The sequence below is a fragment of the Limanda limanda genome, chromosome 22 (genome assembly GCF_963576545.1).
Source record: "Limanda limanda chromosome 22, fLimLim1.1, whole genome shotgun sequence".
Classification (NCBI taxonomy): Eukaryota; Metazoa; Chordata; class Actinopteri; order Pleuronectiformes; family Pleuronectidae; genus Limanda; species Limanda limanda.
The window spans coordinates 10987497-11006918 of record NC_083657.1 but is presented as its reverse complement, the minus strand read 5'-3'; the positions used below and the strand labels follow the sequence as shown (position 1 = coordinate 11006918).

Genomic DNA, 19422 nt, shown 5'->3' with positions numbered 1-19422 from the left:
GACGAGGAAGAAGAAGAAAAGGAGAATTATAATAAGCATAATAATTGAAATAATAGTAATTATACTTAAAATAATAAACACATGAATAAATACAAATGTATCATGTATTTAATTTCAATTTTTTATTTAAATTGATTTATTAACTGTTTTTTAATTATGATGAATGATGGAAAAAGTTAACCACCTGCATGTATATCGTATTATTAAGTGCCCATTATGTCCATAAAGTATTCTGATTATATGACATCCTTTTCTTTTTATTGTAATGAAGCGAAAGTGTTTCACGTTCTTGTGTAAACAGTGCGACAATAAAAAATCTTGTGAATGAATTTTCCAACAGCTTGATAATTTAATTCTGGTACAGGTAACAATAAAGCAATTATTCGATTAAATGATTGGTTGATCAAAAGCAATAAACCTGCAGCAAGATTATTTTTAAGACATCATTCTTGAGGCAAAATGGCCTCAATTCACTACTGTTATCTTCTCAGTTTACCTTTTATTTACTCATTTGTATGCTGTTTATTATTATTTTTTGTATGTTGTTGTTTTATCCATAATGGCAAAATGATGCATATCGTAGTAGGTATATAATATACGACGTAACTGAGTTGTTGTCGAAGGGCCCTGTCATGTAAAAAAAGGGTTAGAGTTAGATCAATACCCAATATTCACTTGATCAATATCCACACATGTATTTAAATATATCTCCGAGTTCGTGGGGGTTTATATAATATTTTGTTGCAGAATTTCTTGTGATACTATATATCAAGACCAGCAGTAGTATCGTGGTTGACGCTGTGCGCAGGTGGGAGGTGCAGCGAAGTGCAAACTGCCTGTCAAACCCGGTTTCCCCGGTTACCACGGGTGAGGGTGCGGCGTGTTTTGTAACTTTCTTGGATTTTAAAAATGTGTCTGATCCACACACTGTATACAAAGAGGACTGGTCTCATTTTATACTGGTTTGCACCGCCGCCACGTGTTTTTAATCCAACTAAATGAAACACCATTACGTAAAACGGCGACGGAAATAGCATCATTCTACTTCCGCTAGCATTAGCAGCCGGTGTTTGTTGACAGCAGCGTCACCTAGCAGTAACACCGCAGCTGGAGCCGTGTGGTCGGGAGACAAGCTAGCTCAAACCGTGGCAGCTCGTAGAGGCACTTCCGGTGGCAACAGAAGCTGCCATTGAATTGTAAAGGCAGCTGCCACCCTATTTGAGGGCAACTACAGCTGTTTGTGCCTAAATCCATGAGATCTATACCTAGTTTATGAATGTATATCAGTGTGTTACTGCTCTGAGCACCATGAATAATTGATCTGTATTTGTCCACTCATATTTGTACTGATTCTGCTTAGGTGCTGTCAATGCTTTGCCTTTTGTTTGTGTCATTGAACTGAAGACACATGGTGTTATGGTGTCATCCCTTCCCATCTGTTTTATTATTTTCTACTTTCTGTGCTCACATGTAGTGTATTTCAATATGGCATTTTTTTAAATTAAATATCCAGATATACTGGTTTTCATCTGACTGGTTTAGTTCAACTTTCAGCAGATTTATTAAGCATTTTATGGCTCCATGTCATGTTAATTCTTTTAGTTTTGTCTACTGAACATTTAAAAGATGTGCCTGTGCCACTCTTCAGCCTCCTAACACAGAACAAATACCATCATAATATTTTTAATGCAAAGAAATCCATTCTCCATGGAAAATTAGGTTGACTAGTTGCAGATAATGTAGATGAGCGCTTGGGCTACCCACACAAGGTTTCCCTAAAGATCAAGGATTTACGTATTGTGTCTTCATATTGCTTAGTAATTATGTTTTTAAAACTGAATTTAGAACTGCATTAAAAAAATGAAGTGATATTACTGTTGGATATGTTGATCCTATATTACATCAGAACATTTAGAGAACATCATTATTATTAACAAAGGCAGCTGCCTCTAAACTGTGTGACAACAAAAGCAGCTGCCTCTATACTGCCTCTAAACTGTGTGGCAACAAAAGCAGCTGCCTCGAAAAAGTGTGGCAACAAAGTAGCTGCCTCTAAACTGTGTGGCAACAAAGCCGCTGCCTCTAAACTGTGTGGCAACATAGGCATGTGCCGTTGCATATCAATGTCAGTTTATCCTGACACCAGAAGGCCCTCTACCGTTTACATATCAGTGGCTGTTTCTGTTGACCCTGGGCCTCTAAGAGCTTGCTACCAAGTTTTAAGCCTGCTCTTACTGCATTTCTATTGGCTGATCGTGCTGTGGTGGGCTCTTCAAAGGATAACCGCTGAAACACAGCTCAGGGTACCAACTGGGACTCCCCTTCAGAGTCGACCTAGCGACGACGGAGTCATTGGAACGCCACTGCAAACATGGTAAAGCCTAGTTTGTGAACTGAAGTTAAGAGTCACCTTGTGTGCTAGAGGCCGAGCGGCTACTCCTCTTGTGTTGTCACTGATGCTAACGTGTGCATTCCCACAGGGTGAGAGGAGACACTGCTGGGACCTGAGAAGGGGGATGACTCTGCGCCTCGCTGACGTGCGGGAGAAACTGCAGGCGGCTGAGTTTTTGGACAGAGACAGGCAGCTCCTTGCCGTAATGGTGGAGGAGGAGGGCAAGGAGGAGAGGAGGAGACTCATTTGGCAGGTGAAGGAGAAGCCCTTGGAGACACAGGTTGAGAGCGCTCTGCTCAAGGTGGCCTACGCGACTGTACTACACAACGGGGTCACCCTGGTCACCCCTTGTGCACCAAATCATAACATAATAAGGTCAAGACCTAAACATTTATAGAGAAACCCAACAGTTCCCACAATGAGCCGCATTTTGGCCACTGTGGAGAGAAAAAACTCCCTTATTATACAGATTGTTATAGTGTGAGAATAGCTTCAAAGGTTGTATTGTGATCAACTAAAGCCTTGTTACACAACACTTTGCTTTATCATTAAGGTGTTAACTGCTCCCTGATCAACGCAGATACTCATAACTGAATTTTGACTTTTAGGCTGAGGACAAAATAAGCAAAAGAAAGATACTTGAAAAAAAGGAGAGGATAGCTAAAGAGCTGGAGCATCAGCAGTGCATCGTAAAGAACAGGTGAACACACTCGCTTACTGGTGGAATTTTGCTAATGTACATTCTTTCTCTGCTGTGGTCTCTGTAAACCTGCCTTTGAACTGTTTTCAGAGTGGAGCTTCGTGAATTGGAGTTGAATCTGAAAACTGCATCTCTGGACAAGGAGAGACTGATTACAGAGCAGGAGGCCATGCGGTATAAGACCATGGTGAGCATAGTCCCTGTCGATCTCAAGCATAGAGAATTATAGCAAAACATTTCTAGGATCCAGTTCAGAAGTAGTATATCTTAATATTTAAGAGTTAGAAAGTTACGATAAAGCCTAGACACAGTAATATACTGTGTACGTCTTTTTGCCCTCTCTAGCGTGACGAGGTGGACCGTTGTCGCAAGATGGAGAGTGAGAGTCGAGCAGCTTTGGAGAAGGTTCGGGTCTGGCTTGGCTAATTTTCTCTCATACGTCATACGTCCATGTTCAGCACAGCTCTTGGCTTTTTCTAAGTTGTGATCATACCAAGTTTATCCCATGATTGTTTTGTTTTTACCTAAATGATCCCAAATATCTCCTACCAGGAAGCAAAGGAGCAAAAAATCAGAGCGAGAAAGAAGGCGGAGGAGGAAGATGAGGCCTTCAGGAAGAAGATGATGGCTAAGTTTGCAGAGGATGATCGGATCGAACATATGGATGAAGCGAGAAGACGCATGAAGCTACTTCAGCACAAACACGAGGTGGTGAAACTGATAGAGGATCAGAGACGACAGCGTCAGCCTGATGTGGTACGTCCCATGGTCTCTATTTCCAAAATTACATCAATAATAAGGTGTTACTGGCGTAGCTTCACTGTCAAATGTTCCACATTTGGTATATCTGAAGCTGAAGTTTCATGTCAGATGTGGGAAGGCAACAAGTAGCAGTAACCAAGTTTTATCTCAATATTTGCTGTTTGATAACTTGCAGTCTTAGCCGCAAAGTTAAAGCAACATATTCCAACTCCTAATGCTGAACGCCTGTTCTTTGCTCTGTGTAACATCGGTGAGTGAGTATATCTCCTGTGAGAAGTGTGTGACTGACAGATAGTTGCAGTCTAAATTGCTATAATTAGGCTGTTCATGAGTATTGCTGAACTATAGATCAGTTAAAAAAACTAAGAATCTTGTTTATCTCCAATATTCCTTGAGAAAATTTCAATACATTGAGAACACCGAACAGAGTTTATTGTTTTTGTTACAACAGCAGCTTTTCTGTACATAGCGTTCATCTGTCAATGTCAGTTTCAAACAACCTGATTTGATAATAACATGTCCATCGTTCTATTCAAGAAACTGCAGACTACAGAAAGAGCGACAGAGCCTGCGAGGGAGGTGCCGCGGGAACAGATTGATGAAGAAGAGAGAAGGATCTCCAAGTGCTCAATGATTGTGTGATCATCAGTGTATCTTCATTCAGGGTTTGCTCCGTGAGGATGACCTGCGGCACTGATGACGACTTCAGTAAAGGTCAATGTGGGGTGGACAGTGTATTTTATTGTTTGACTTTTAGACTGTGCTCAGAGTGCCAGCCTGTAAAACCAACGAAGTTTTTCTGTTGTTTGTTCTGTAAATAAATCTTTAATACAAAGGGTTGGAGTATTTTTTTCCCCAGAACATTGTTCTCTGAAGATTACCAGATCATTATTAGGTTATGTAGGTCAACAATTCATTGAACAGAATGTGAACAATGTTTGGTTTCAGTTGCAGAGAGTACGACAGAAATGTGTTCAGCAGCTGCAAGAGTCAAATATTCAGATTAAATTCAGTAAAACAAGATTTCAAGATTCCCTTAGTTAGAATCTCTTGTTTGTGAGTGTCAATGCTCACACTTTCTCAGCTCTCCCTGAATAGTATCTTTACACACAGTATAAAACGTAGACTCGACTTAGATTTTTTCCCCCAGTCACTTTATTTGCAATACATACAGAATATATAGACAATCAATTTTAGAATAAAAGATCTATATCATAAAATATGACTCAACACAAAAACAAACAAGCCAATAACTTTAATCCAGGGTCACAGAATAAAAAAAAAATTAATGATGACAACTTAATGACCTTCATCCAGGCATAATTTTTCATTGTTAAAACTCTGTACAACAATTTAGTTGTATATGCACTGATGCTTTTACACCATAGACGTTCAGAACAAGAAAAATCTTGTATTATTTAAGGAGTAACAATAAGTATTTTACATGTTCTTATGGATGTAAGTGTATTTAACTGAGAGTCCTTGGAGAATGCCTATGAGATCCCATCATAAGGAAAACATATGGGCGAAAAGTCAATTTATTATAGTAATTGAAACAGTCAATGGTTTATATGCAATTGGAAAGTAAATGTTTGTGTGTCTCTCTTTTCTGTCTTGTAACAAAAAAACACTAAATACATTTATTCAGCCTAGAGAGAACATAAATATAAATGGAGAATGTGCCTGGGCCTACCGTTACATTCACTTTGGCACAGTTGTCGTCAATAAATTGCTACATGAGCAGTGGCATCTCTATGCATCATCGATATCATGGAGTTATTCACCATCTTATATAGAAATTTAAGGCGAGAATAAAAATATCTATTTCTCCTTTCTGTGTTAACTTCTTACCTAACCATAGACACCAATATCATGCATATGAATCTGAGAGATGTGGAGCTGTTCTTGATTAATTCTGAGCTAATCAACTATCCAATAAACTTTCATAAACTAGTAGTGACAACAACTGTGACAGCTGCCTTTCAACTGTGTGGCATCAATGGCCGCTGCCTCCAAAGAGTGTGGCAACAAAGGCAGGTGCCTTTCAACAGTGTGGCATCACGGGGTGCCCGTCCATATCACTGGCAGTTTCTCTATCCACCGGAAGTGCCTCTACGAGCTAGCGCTGCCACGGTTTGAGCTCGTCCTGACTGGAGGTGTTGTCGGGGGTTGAATATGGCGACTTCAAACTCGTACAAACTCCGGTGCTCCATACCGGGACACGAAATGGACGTCAGGGGAATCGCAGCTGCTGTTTTCCCGGAGGGAGCTTTCGTATCCGTGTCCAGAGACCGAACCGGAAGAGTCTGGGTGCCGAGGTAGCGAGCATTAGCCTGCTACTAGCTAGCAACCCGTGGAAGCCATCTGCTGTTAACGCGAGTTTCCCCGTAACATTACCCTCAGGAAAAGATACACTAGTAACAAACGCTTTGATATCAACCATCACGCAAGTAACCCACTTAAAAGAGGTGTCAGCTAACGTTGGTAGCCGTGTTAGTTAGCGCAATGCTAACATGCACTCAAATTAGCCTTGTCATTCATTCAGCTGTAACTCAGGGTTGTTGTGGTAACAGCTTGGTTCACCGGACCTACATTGATTCACGTGTTGTGCCTGTTAGTCCATCTACTGTGTCTCCTGACTATGATCAGCAAAACCATTATCAGGTACTGGTTCCCACTTTTCTTCACCTCACATGTGTGTTTGCTCTGTGTCCTCCTCTTGACAGCTCGGACAAAGGCTTTACGGAGAAGCACTGCGTGTCTGGCCACTCAAACTTTGTATCCTGCGTGTGTATGATCGCACCCAGTGAGAAATATCCCCGAGGACTCATCGCCACAGGTGGGAACGATAACAACATATGTGTCTTCTCAGTGGACCGACCGGAGCCCCTGTTCACCCTCAAGGGACACAAAAACACAGGTGGGTCCTATTGTAAACATCATATATTTGCTCTGCGTGTTGAGAGCTTGTGTCTCCTGGTTTCAAGTTTTCTAACTTTCGATGTTCCTCAGTCTGCACTCTGTCATCCGGGAAGTTCGGGACCCTCTTGAGCGGCTCCTGGGACACCACGGCCAAAGTCTGGCTCAATGAGAAGTGCATGATGACACTGCAGGTATGTCAATGCATCTCTTCGTTGACACTGACTGTAGATTACCTTTGCACCTTTTTTTGAATATGTTTTAATGTTTGTTTTTTCTGTGAACCTTTGACAAGTAAATACATGATTAGATATTGTGACAGAGGATGTGGTCTGCTTGTTATTTTTGAATACAGGGCCACACTGCAGCAGTTTGGGCAGTGATCATATTACCGGAACAAGGCCTCATGTTGTCCGGATCAGCAGATAAGACCATAAAGCTTTGGAAGGCTGGTCGGTGTGAGAAAACATATACAGGTGAATGTTTGCAAAATGTTAAAACTGAGTCAATTACAATGTATTAGTATTAGGGCCATATTTAAGAACACACATTGAGAAGAAGTTTGTAATATAATACAAATTCAGTCATAGTTTGATGAGAATATACCAAATGTCCTCCTCCATTCCATTCTCCACATTCCCAATTTTTTCGTACAGGAGCTAAATGTTTACAAGCCACAAATACAATAATCTTTTCTTTCTTTCATTTTAGGCCATGAGGACTGTGTCAGGGGACTCGCAGTGATCAGTGACACTGAGTTCTTCTCCTGCAGCAATGACGCCAGTATCAGAAGGTGGCTGGTGACAGGCGAATGTGTCGAGGTCTATTACAGCCACACCAACTACATCTACAGCTTAGCCGTCTTCCCCAATTGCCAAGGTGTGTTCGGTTATATTCATAGTTACATGCCTGACATGTGGGTGTAAGTAACTACTGCCACCAACATCCATTTTCTTATGCTGTTCATACTGACCCCAGACAATGTTTTTTCCCTGTCAGATTTTGTAAGCACAGGAGAGGACAGGTCGGTGAGGATATGGAGGAAGGGAGAGTGCGCCCAGACCATCCGCCTGCCTGCCCAGTCTGTCTGGTGCTGCTGTATCCTTCCTAATGGAGATATAGCTGTTGGAGCCAGGTAACAGAACTGCATGTAGCATATTTAGTCAATAACCATTTCCCAAAACACATCCATTCTCCATTTGTCACATCATAAACACTTAATCACCTTCTTATACTACTTTTCACAGCATGCATTTTATTAATGTTTTGTCCAAACAACGTGATGTACAAAACATGTGAGGTGACCTTAGAGTAAGTCGTTTTGTGACTAACCCAGATGCTGCCTCTCTGCCCACAGTGATGGAATTATCCGTGTTTTTACGGAAGCTCAGGACCGCATAGCCAGTGCAGAGGACTTACAGGCATTTGAGGATGAGCTCTCCAAAGCCACCATTGACCCAAAGACAGGCGACTTTGGAGACATCAAAGTGGAGGATCTTCCTGGAAGGGAACACCTGGATGAGCCTGGTAAGGAAATATCACTGAACGTTTGAAAAAAGGAGAAGATCTGCTCAACTAGAAGCTCCGGTTTAAAGGATTTTTGACGTAGTGATGTTTCTTCTAATAAATACGAGTCGCTATCTTAAATGCTCACTATCTACGTTAATATCAATATATACAAAAAAGCAACAACGCTAAATTAAACTTGGTGACATATGTACAAAGTACTTGAGGAAACAGGTGATACAAAATAGAAAAATCATATCATACTAATAGTTGATATTCCATCAAATGTTTGGGCAGAATAGCCATCATAAATACACACTACTGGAGGTTCCTCTGTCTAATTAAGACATATACCTCAATGGGACATGTAGAGAAACATGTAGGACTAATGATGGCGGAAGATGTGTATTTTTATCTTGTTTCACATATTACTTTCTGCTTAAGGATAGTTTTGCTCTTTTACTTCTTCCAGGAAATCGTGACGGACAGACACGGCTGATAAAAGACGATGAGAAGGTGGAGGCATATCAGTGGAGTGTCAGCGATGCCCGCTGGGTAAAAATCGGGGACGTGGTGGGAGGCTCAAACGAGACTTCCAAGAGTGTGATGTACGAAGGAAAGGTAAGGACACAAGACAATTGCCCAGGTATGAACTCTGCAATGAGAAAAGTCCTCACTGACTCCTGATCTTTCCCCCAGGAGTACGACTACGTCTTCACCATCGATGTGAACGAGGGAGGGCCATCCATGAAGCTGCCTTACAACCTGTCAGAGGACCCTTGGCTGACAGCGCACAACTTCTTACAGAAGAATGACCTGAGCCCCGCGTTCCTTGACCAGGTTGCCCATTTTATCATCGAGAACACTAAAGGTCACCAGGTGGCACCAGCTCTGCCTGCTGGTGGTGATCCATTCACTGGTGAGACCAAGAAATACAAATTTTCTACTTTTGTTTGTGGTTTATAAACTGTACATTTTTCATATTTTAATTATCGTATTTAAGATGAAATTGTCCTTAAAATGTTCTGTCTTTTCATCTCACAGGAGGAGCTCGGTATATTCCAGGTGCTTCTGATAACAGGCAAGGCTTTGGAGCCGACCCCTTCACAGGCTCTGGTCGCTACATCCCGGGGTCTGGTGACACCACATCTGCTCCTGTAGGCGGGTCAGATCCTTTCACAGGTGAGTCCATTGCTATGGAACCTGATAGATTTTGGACATTTAATGTTGACAAAACACAAACTAGACAAACACTCTGTGAGATAATGAGGTCATGCGGCTTCTGGGTTAGTTGATGAATCAAGATTAGATAACACAAACCCATGTCAATTGAATGTCTACAATATTGAACCGGCACAAGTACAAGGCAGATCATTTTCTTACCTGACAGGTCGAGAATCCTACTCCTCAGCAGCCCGCAGGCAGATCGGAACCAACATCTATTTCCCAAAGACTGATGGTGTGACTTTTGAGCAAGCCAATGTCGTACAGATCACTGGTAAGTATTCTGTGTGCTAGATAATGTGCAACTACAGTCTACTTCAAAACATGCTGAATGAGTTGTAATGACAAAACATCTTTAGTAATTCATTTAGAGATACTGGAGATTTAAAATGCATCTGTAAAATTTGAACTAATTCTAATATTGGCTATGTATATAGGACCTTTTTTAAAGTCTTGATAAATTATAGTGAACTGTGTTTCTTTTTTAAAAACACTACACATACACTTCTTCTCGTGAGGATATTGGACAAAATACCATAACCATATACTGCCTAATTTTTTTTACCAGCCAAGCTGAGGGAGCTGAATGAACATGCCCCTCAGGAGCACAAGCTGTCTGAAGAGATTCTGGAAAGCCTCGACAGGCTGCTGGTGTCAGTCTGTGCACCTAACTCGTCTGTAGATCCTCCCAACCTGCAGCAGATCAACCTCCTCTGGAAGGCTTGTCACTGGCCTGAAGGTACAGCAACAGCTTTCTAACCCAATCTATGATGGTCTTTGTTCACTGGTTTTATGTTTTACTGCAAAGTAATTCCAAAATATTAGAATCCAAAAGTTTCTCCAGTACAATAATATCCACTAACCAAACTCCCCTTTCCTCTCCCCTGGATTGTAGACATAGTGTTTCCTGTCCTGGACATTATGAGGCTGGCGGTGCGCCACCCGCAGGTTAACGAGAGCCTCTGTGGCGAGGCAGAGGGAGTCCAGCTGTGCAACCTCCTGCTGAGCCTCATGAGGCCTGAGGGACGTCCTGCCAACCAGATGCTGGCGCTGCGGACTCTGTGTAACTGCTTCAGTGGCAGGCACGGCCGAGCCCTCCTCATGGCCCAGCGTGAGACTGTGCTGTCACGTGCCGCTGACCTGTCCACCATCGGCAATAAGAACATCCACGTTGCCCTGGCCACTCTGGTGCTTAACTATGCCAGCTGCCTGCACAGCCAACCCGATCTCGAGGCCAAGGCCCAGTGCCTGTCTGTGGCCAGCAGAGCTCTGGAGACGGTGCAAGACAAGGAGGCTGTGTTCCGACTGCTGGTGGCCTTGGGAACCACAGTGTCATCTGACCAAACAGCCAAGGACCTGGCTCGCTCATTGGGGGTCAATTCTCAGATATCCAAGTACTCAACAGTGTCTGATCCAGCTAAGGTGGCCGAGTGTTGCCAGTTGGTTTTAAAAGAAATGCAATGATGTAAATGATTAGAAAACAAAAAAGAGCACGTCTTTCTTACTCTTGCTCTGTTCTGCTTGACCAGTTGTGGTGGAGACTTAAATAAATGTATGTTCTGTAATATAAAAAGGACAAATGAAGTCACTGCATATGCTTAGTCTGTGTTTTTATTTCATCTCCTTAACTAATTTGTTGGGTATATGTTGGTTGAATGCTGTAATAATGGCAAATAGAAAAGTTAGAGGCACTTTGTGTAAAGATGTTAAGACTGTAAATATATATTTAGCCATATATGTTGCGGTGAAGCACTTGTGGACAGTGAGATTATTGAGATAGCCACTAAGGTTTTAATAATTGACACAGACGTTTAAGCACTAAATAGCTTCATTATTTAAGATATTTTTCAAAACTTAATGTTAATGCATGTTAATCTGTAGTATTTCTTATTGCTTTGGGGGATACTGTGGAACCCCTTAACATTTTCCAACTCTTTTTTTATAGTTATTTTGTATTATATTAAATATTTAAAATATATATTTTAATAAATAAGGTAAAAGTCAACATATTTTTTAATAATATGTATTAATCGAAGAAACTAGATAAAGAACACAGACTGTAAAATTATATATAAACCATTAAAAGAAGAAGAAATATACCATTCAGCGGAAGTACTTGCTAACAACTTCCGGGTGACTCCAGGAACAGAAATTGGCGGGTGGCGTTCGAATCGCTGCGTTTCCTTGGTTCCCGACAGTTTAATTAGTTTAATTAACTTTAATAAACGTGTTATTCAACGTCAACACAACTTTAACAGGTCTTGTAACACGAGTTGATTTTACAACGCTTTGTGAAATGTGCGCTGACGAGCTCTGAAGCTAACTCCGCTAGAAGTAAAACTTGTGTGGCTATCGGCTAAGCTAACCGGCTAGCAGTGGGATATTAGCCATGATGGCTCTCTGCTAAGTCACTCGCTTCTTCCTCCGTCTGAGAATAATGGCGAACCCGGCGTCCCTGCAGAGGAAGAACGGGAGACATCTGTGGTTCTCTCTCCTCGGACTCGGATTCCAAGCGGACACTGCGACGTCGTCCGTCACCAAATCCAACATCAATGCTAAACACATCAACCTGGGGCCGTGAGTCCGCTTTTAGGATTGACAACAATAACAGACTTGTGTTGTTTGCTTTATTCTGACCTTTATACGTCATCTAAGTTACTTCCCTTTCAAGTTACACGTAAAATGTCACTCACGGTACTCTACGTTCAGGTTGATTCTAACTACATTGCTGTGTAATTTCCAACAGGAACATGTTTGACAAACCAAACAAAGACGCTTCCTACATAGTCATCCATTTCCTGTTGGTCAAACTCAGCCCGACTCGATTTCATGATGCATACAGGTAAATATATGCTTGATCATGTTTCCCCAGTTCTATAGAAACATGTGCAGGATTCACTGTTTATTATACACACTGTTTGTATCTTGTACAACTCCTCTACCTCTGTCAGAGCCACCATCACAGAACTGCACTAAATATACCAGTCTCCTTGCACTGTGTACCCTGTACAACACTCTGCTCCATATACACTTACTTCACATCATATGTGATATGTGTTAATGTAAACCATATTGATATAATATATCATTTTATACACTAATATTGTCTTTTGCACACTCTGTCTACAAATTCTTACACTCATAGTATATTATATTATCTATTGTTTAGTCAAATACTTATATTTCTCTACTATATATCATATCATATTATATCATACTCTCTGTATATTCTTTGTATATATAAGTCTATATACACATATTTATACATGTGTACATATTATTATTATTATATTTACTAGTATTATTATATATGCTGTTGCTGCTGCCATTATTACTATATACTGCTATTATATTGGTATAATTACTATCACATATAAATATATATTATGTTATATTATATACTATATATACTGTACTATTTTTATATACTGTGTAACAATAACATTACCATCATATCATCAGTACTATTACCATCATCTTGCCACTGCACCTTATCTACCTATTTATCTAGTGTTTCCTTATTATTCTTTCTACCTCAATATTTTTTATTTTATTCTATTGTATTGTATTTTATTGTATTGTATTAAAATATACCGGCTGCTATGACGACTTAATTTCTCTTCGGGGATAAATAAAGTAATCTATCTATCTATCTTGTTATTCTACTTCACTTGACTTCTTGTTTTGGTTTCTGGGCTCTGATCTCGTTGGGACAATCTGCTGCTGTAACAAGTGAATTTCCCAACTGTGATCAAACAAGTGGATCTAATGTTTTCTTTATTTTCTTTAGGCATTGCTGGCCTATTCTCAACCCCAAAGCAGACGCCGAGTTCCGCAAAGTTACCTGCGCCTGGCTGCGAGAAATCATGGTGAGCTCTTGAGGGTGTTTCACTTTCATGTTCATGTTTTTGGTCTTTTCAGAAAGATCATTTCACAGATGATATAATCCAGTTATGAGGGTAACGATCAGCTTTTCGCTGTTTCTTCATTCCTTATGAATTCCTGTCATTCTTGTCAGGTCCTCACCCTTTTATCCTTCGAGTTTTGAGTTTTTGAACAACATATAGATTACATTCATTCAAATTTAGATATTTGGGTGTAACTTGGCTTAGGATCTGAGATGTATACCACCTGAACCGGCTGTGTACAGAGTTTGAATCTGCTGAGATCTTTTAGCTGCATGTCATCCCATTCTCAACCATCATTTCCTGTCTTCCTCTCAGCTGCTTCCTGCTCATAAAGCCCCAAATGTCTAAACATTTTTAAGAAAATGTATTTAACTTTACAAATACAGGTTTTGAGGTTTAGTGTACTGTATGATACAGAGACATTTGTTTGTTTTTAACCTTGTGTAGGATGAAATTGCAAATGCGGGATCCAAAGTGGTGGCTTCCTTGTTTGTTTCCCCTGGAGGCCCCAAGTTTATCAGCATGATGCTTCAGTTGGCAAACTATGTCATGCTGCAGGAAATGAAGACGTTCACCACAGGTGGGTCTTTATAGAAGAACATTTCACCAGCAGTAGCAAGTATTCTCAATCTGAACACAACCTTTAAAGTGTACAATGAAACAAAAATGGCCAAACTTTCTTTCATCTCATTTAATTGTATTTGTTACAAAGTTGAATCTTGAATCTTGTCATTGGCAGAAGACAGTTGGGTTCCTGAGGCTGCAGCAATGCCCGCTTCCTCCCTGCACATGGCAGAGAGGAGACTCAGCCTGACCAGTAAAAGGTTTTTGAAAACAGCAGTGGATCAAGATCACTTTCTCCAGGAGTATCACAGACGAGCACAGTAAGTCCTGTGCAGTCCAGCTGGCTGTTTATAATTACATCACTGGAAGCAAGCGTTGCATACACGTAGGGGGCAGTTAATCCAGTTTCTTTCTAAATAACAAAAATAAAATACACCCAAAAAATGGCGAGGGTTCACTTTAATATTCAACACAAAATAGATACACTAAATATGTGATCATCATGTATTTCAGTTTCTCTTAATTTCTCTGTTCAGCAACAGTGTTACGTTTAAATAAATAGTGTCAAGCATTGTCTGTCTATTTATTATAAAACGTTGGCTATTTCACTTTAGTTTTGTGTGATATTAGAAGCTGCTGTTCCATGTTGCATGTGATTGGCTGTTTGTTTCATGCCCCACCCCTTTGAACTAATTGGTAAAACCCACCACTGGAAGGTGTCTGCAATCAGTGTGATCACAGCCATGTGCACAAGACCACTTAATGTTGAAGAGGGTGGAGGTCTGCACAGGAAGCATACGTCTGCTGTGGAGGAATCGGTTTGGCATGGAAGTCTCATTCTACTTATTTACACTGTTTGGTTTGTTCTCTCCTGAAGGCTTCTGGTGAAGTCTATGAAGGATCTGAGAGAAGAGGGGGCCAAGTATGGGGACCTGCTCAAGTATGTATGGCTTTTTTCACCTGTCTTTACTTCTGACTAATGCTGTTAGACAAATTAAACACTTTGCATTCTCTTCTTTTAGGCGTTACAGCAGCGATTCTGCACAGGAGGGAGATTCACTCGCTGAGAAGACCAAGAAGGTGTGTATTCCCATGTGACATGTTTGTCATGCGTTACATTGTCTTATCTGTGGGTTTCCCATGTTGAAATGTGTCTATTAGTGTTCTATGGGACAATAAAGTCGAAAGTGTACAGAATTAGTGTTATTAGTCTTAATCGTACATTTCTGATCACAAGCTTCATACTATTGGCAGGATGTATGTTGGAGTTTTAGATTCTAGGAGTCAAAAGGGTTTTAGTAAGTCCTTGTTCTGTGTTGAGGCCTTGGTAGTTTTTCAAATAACTCACAGAAACGTAATCATCCAAAGGTGCGCTCCTTGTGGTCCGACATTGATCGAATGCTGTCGACTACCAAAGAGGAGCAGAATGCGGTGGCAAGTGTTTTGAAAGGAGACGTCGATAAGCATATCCTGGATGGGACGGATCGAGGGCTCAAAATCCCCCGTTGTCTGTTGGAGAGAATCGAACGGCTACCGCATAAGGTGAGAGTGAAGATGATTGGCCGGTGGGGCGCCTGTGAATTTTCTATACATAGAACATTATTGGGAGGCAGATACCTGGGCAGGTCTGATCTGTGATCTGTCCGTCACTAGTCCTCCCTATAACAGACGTGCTCTCTGATGACCGAGGCGAATTGAGAGAAATCGCCACGGACAGATACGGAGCAGATACATTTAGTTTCTGTTAAAATTGACCTCAATTGGGATTGAGTTAGTTTGAGTGCTTGAAGAAACTATTGGTGGCTTCAGGTGATGCAGTGCAGCATGACTAAATCAGTTTCCTGTGTGTGCGCCTTCCAGTTGAGTTCAGGGAATGTCTACGAGTCCGGCCAGCTGAACCTCCTGTGCGTGCTGGAGCTGATGAACCACGCGCTGCAGATCCTTAAGGACGAGCGTTCTCAAGTCTCTCACGCCCCGAAGTTTCAGCTCAGTCCTCAGAACCTGCAGGAGAAGTGTCAGCAGATGGCCCGTGTTCTACAGGACCTCCACCTCATCAGGTACACACCAACCCACAGTCGCATACACCTACAAGTGGTGCTGAGATCTAGGATAAGGCTTTTACGGGAGAATGCCGTACATGTATGAAGAATGCAGTGAGATTGTCCTCGTCAGACACTTACACAATAAGGACTGTCCACAACAGGCTGTGTTATGTTTAAAAACTGATGGAGCATATTTAATCTGAGATTAATAACATGAGTATCTGTGTATCGATGTCTTTATTTTCTCTCCTCAGGCAGAAGATTTCGAAGGAAGAAATTCCTGAGGTCAGTGGTACCATCAGGGACCTGGAGGCTGAGTGGGACAGGAAGTGGATGGACACCCTCAAGGAAACGCCAATCGTCTCTTTTCTGAATGAAGATCCTGTGAGTGGTGAAACTAATTAAATCCTAGAGTTTCTTCAGGCAAATACTGAATTGTGATGCTTTGAAGCCAGTGTGTCGAGGAAAAAAAAACCTTGTCCGTAGATGAGGTTTGTCCCTTTTTTCTATAAAATTTTAAACTAATGCTATGATAAGAACGCCTCGACCATGACTTTCTCTCTTAAGCAAGGAAAGTTGATTGATTTATTTATAATCTCTTTTCGGTTTCTAGGCTCTTGGCTTCCTCTCCCCAATGGCGCCGTTGTCATTTAAGCCGATGACCGAAGCTAATTACAGAAGAAGCGTCTTTTCCCAGTATCCTGCTAAACTTCTTGGTAAGCAGGACCCAATCACACTACAGTTGATACAAGTTAACATGTTTATATCTAGTTTGTAATTGTACTCTATACATTTTTCAGAGGAGAAGCCTGCAGAGAGTAAATCACATGAGGCCGCCACCCCGAGTTATTCAGAACTGAAAAGGTAATGTAATCCGGCTTTTAAAGGAAATTAGTTTGATGTACTGGGAGGCAGATACCTGGGCAGGTCTGATCCGTGATCTGTCCGTCACTAGTCCTCCCTATAACAGACGTGCTCTCTGATGACCGAGGCGAATTGAGAGAAATCGCCACGGACAGATACGGAGCAGATACATTTTAGTTTCTGTTGAGACATACAGAAGACATTAAATGTATTCCATAGTCAGTTTATTGATACATAGGGTATTGTAAAGGAAATGTTTGCATGTTCTGTAATTTCTTGAGTTATATAACACAAGAACAATTAGTTTTACTCTGAACTTGTTAACTGCTTAAACAAACTCAATGTAACTTTTGTGAACTGGACATAATTGTGACGAAAATTAAACCTGTTAGTATTTATATATTTTTGGTCTCTTGAAACAGCTCTTGCTTTACACCGGCTGAGGGGACTGATGGTCCCGTTGGCCCCACTGAAGCTCCATCAGCAGCGAACACCTCCCTGGACTGGCTCTTTGACACGCCTCCAGCCCCTCCACCCCCTCCATCCCCCCCTCACAGCGCTCCAGCCGTATCACCACCTCAGGTGAGTGGTTCATGTCCACTAGCCTTGATTCACACCCTCCTTGATTTGTGTGTGCACCATTTTTGTTTTTGGAGTACATCATGTGTAACATTTGTCGTTTTTATTGTCATTCAGACCAGTGTGAGGAAGACGACTCCAGTTCATGAGAAGGTGGCTCCCATGAGGACCAAGACTCAGATACTGGACATGGAGTGTGATAACCTCGCTGATCAGGTACAATAATGACTCCACTGAATGGAAATGTTATAGACTGAGATATAGAAGCTTAGCCAATCATGGCTGTTAATCCAGGATGTATTGATCTATATGAACTTTCTTAACACTAAAGTATGTTTTGTGCATGTGTTAGTTTGCAGATGCTGTAACTACCACAAGTCCTTCAGAAGTCCGAGTCAAGGGTCTGGACTTGGAGGGTCTCCTCACCACTCTTCAGGGAGATCCCTTCTCCACTAAAAAACAACTGACGCGTACACCTGAGAGCTTGAGTAAGTCACAGGATGTTATTTACCTTTTTATCTCTACGCACGTGGCAGAAAGAGTTTTTCTTCTTTAAGGAACTCAAATGTTTTGCTCTTGTTTCCTCAACAAGTAGCGGATGTGAAAACCTCCTGGCGGAAGGCAGTGGAAGAGGACCGAACAGAGAAGCTCCGCCGCTCGGCCAAGTTTAATGACAGCGTCACGCAGCTGCGCTCTTCGTCCCGGGAGACTCGCGATGTCTCGACGAGCTCGTACACCCAGAGCCTCTCCCGCAGCGCTGACCCCCCAGTCTGCCAGCAGGGGGCCTCATTCAAAACCACTTTGCTGTGGGACACCTTCGACAGCCCGAGCGGCACCGGCAGCAGCTCGGTGCAGTTCACCCTCGACCAAGAAACGCTTCCTGAAATGTCGAGCTGCGACAGTTTGCTGAGTCTTGACGATGACGCGCTCGATATGAAGAGTTTCAACGATGACGACTTCCTCATCCCCTCGCTAAAGACTGAAACAACGCCTCTTCGGGGTCACACCCAGCAGGTGTGCGATGGCAGCTCCTTTATCCAACGTAGAACCAAGACACCGGAGTGCCTCCTCTCGGGCGACACGGTGTCTGGTGTGGACAGAAGCTGGCTAATGGAGCCTGTACAGTCGATGGCCTCGGACAAGGTCTTCTCACTGGACCTCGAAACACTGGCCACGCCCCCGCCTCCGAAGAAACCAGAGTTCAGCCTCCCCCAGCTCATCACTTTCTCTCCCATAGACGACATGAAGTGTTAGCAGACAGCCGTACAGATGCACACATCAGCCTTTAATGTAAAAATATCAATATATAACTGTCAAAAAGCCACTAGTTGCCTGTGTTGGAGTTTATTGGTTTTAATTTAAAATAATAAGTCCATGAACTAAAATTGTACAAATGTGTTTATTTCCTTTTGTCAACTTGAAGTAGATTCTTAATGAGAGTTTGTTGCTAATCGATGTGCTTGTCATTAACATGTAGGATAACAGCAGTGGTTCTAAGTGAGAGGAAAACACTTGTCCTCCTTTCCCCTCAACATTTCATTGAATTACAGGTCAATTATCAAAGCTAAAATTAAATGACTCTAAGAGGATAGGTTTGTCAATGGTTCCTCATTTCCATTTAGCATCAGTTTGCTCTTTTGCACCATCTTGAAAACCTGGAAGCTGCTGAATTAACAGCCATGAAGCCATCACATGACCAAGTACTGGATTTCAAAGCATCATTAGACATCAATAATGTATATCAACATACAATAACGTGTTTGTTTTATTAAAGTGAAGTTTCTCTAATAAACTTAAGTTTTATGGTCAATATGGTAGAGAAATATGTTTGTGTTGAAATGCTGACCTCTTGAGGTCAAAGTCCGCTATTGAACCAATACCACAGCACAAATACAACCACATTTAATTCAGACTCATTTACCCTTTCTGCTACAGCACAATATATCTTAAGACCATGACATT

At 41.6% G+C, this 19422-nt stretch overlaps 2 protein-coding genes and 2 non-coding genes across 4 annotated transcripts; all 4 read left to right on the top strand.

Annotated features, from left to right (window-relative positions):
* The first annotated feature begins 5981 nt into the window (after positions 1-5981).
* Positions 5982-11096, top strand: plaa (phospholipase A2-activating protein). The gene is made up of 13 exons (XM_061066017.1): positions 5982-6172; positions 6581-6774; positions 6867-6967; positions 7129-7249; positions 7485-7652; positions 7773-7908; positions 8131-8300; positions 8752-8900; positions 8979-9198; positions 9324-9461; positions 9670-9777; positions 10072-10242; positions 10399-11096. The coding sequence occupies exons 1-13, from the start codon at positions 6030-6032 to the stop codon at positions 10965-10967; spliced, it is 2388 nt and encodes a 795-aa protein (XP_060922000.1). The 5' UTR covers positions 5982-6029; the 3' UTR covers positions 10968-11096.
* Positions 11097-11673: 577 nt separating this feature from the next.
* haus6 (HAUS augmin-like complex, subunit 6) lies at positions 11674-19233 on the top strand. The gene is made up of 16 exons (XM_061066213.1): positions 11674-12080; positions 12250-12345; positions 13294-13372; positions 13859-13991; positions 14151-14295; positions 14853-14915; positions 14998-15055; positions 15344-15517; positions 15836-16032; positions 16272-16401; positions 16631-16733; positions 16818-16881; positions 17304-17463; positions 17578-17676; positions 17813-17948; positions 18053-19233. The coding sequence occupies exons 1-16, from the start codon at positions 11941-11943 to the stop codon at positions 18712-18714; spliced, it is 2439 nt and encodes an 812-aa protein (XP_060922196.1). The 5' UTR covers positions 11674-11940; the 3' UTR covers positions 18715-19233.
* Positions 15579-15709, top strand: LOC132996401 (small Cajal body-specific RNA 8). The gene has a single exon (XR_009677114.1). It is a non-coding gene; the product is annotated as a small Cajal body-specific RNA 8 (non-coding RNA).
* Positions 16923-17053, top strand: LOC132996403 (small Cajal body-specific RNA 8). The gene has a single exon (XR_009677115.1). It is a non-coding gene; the product is annotated as a small Cajal body-specific RNA 8 (non-coding RNA).
* Positions 19234-19422: the final 189 nt, after the last annotated feature.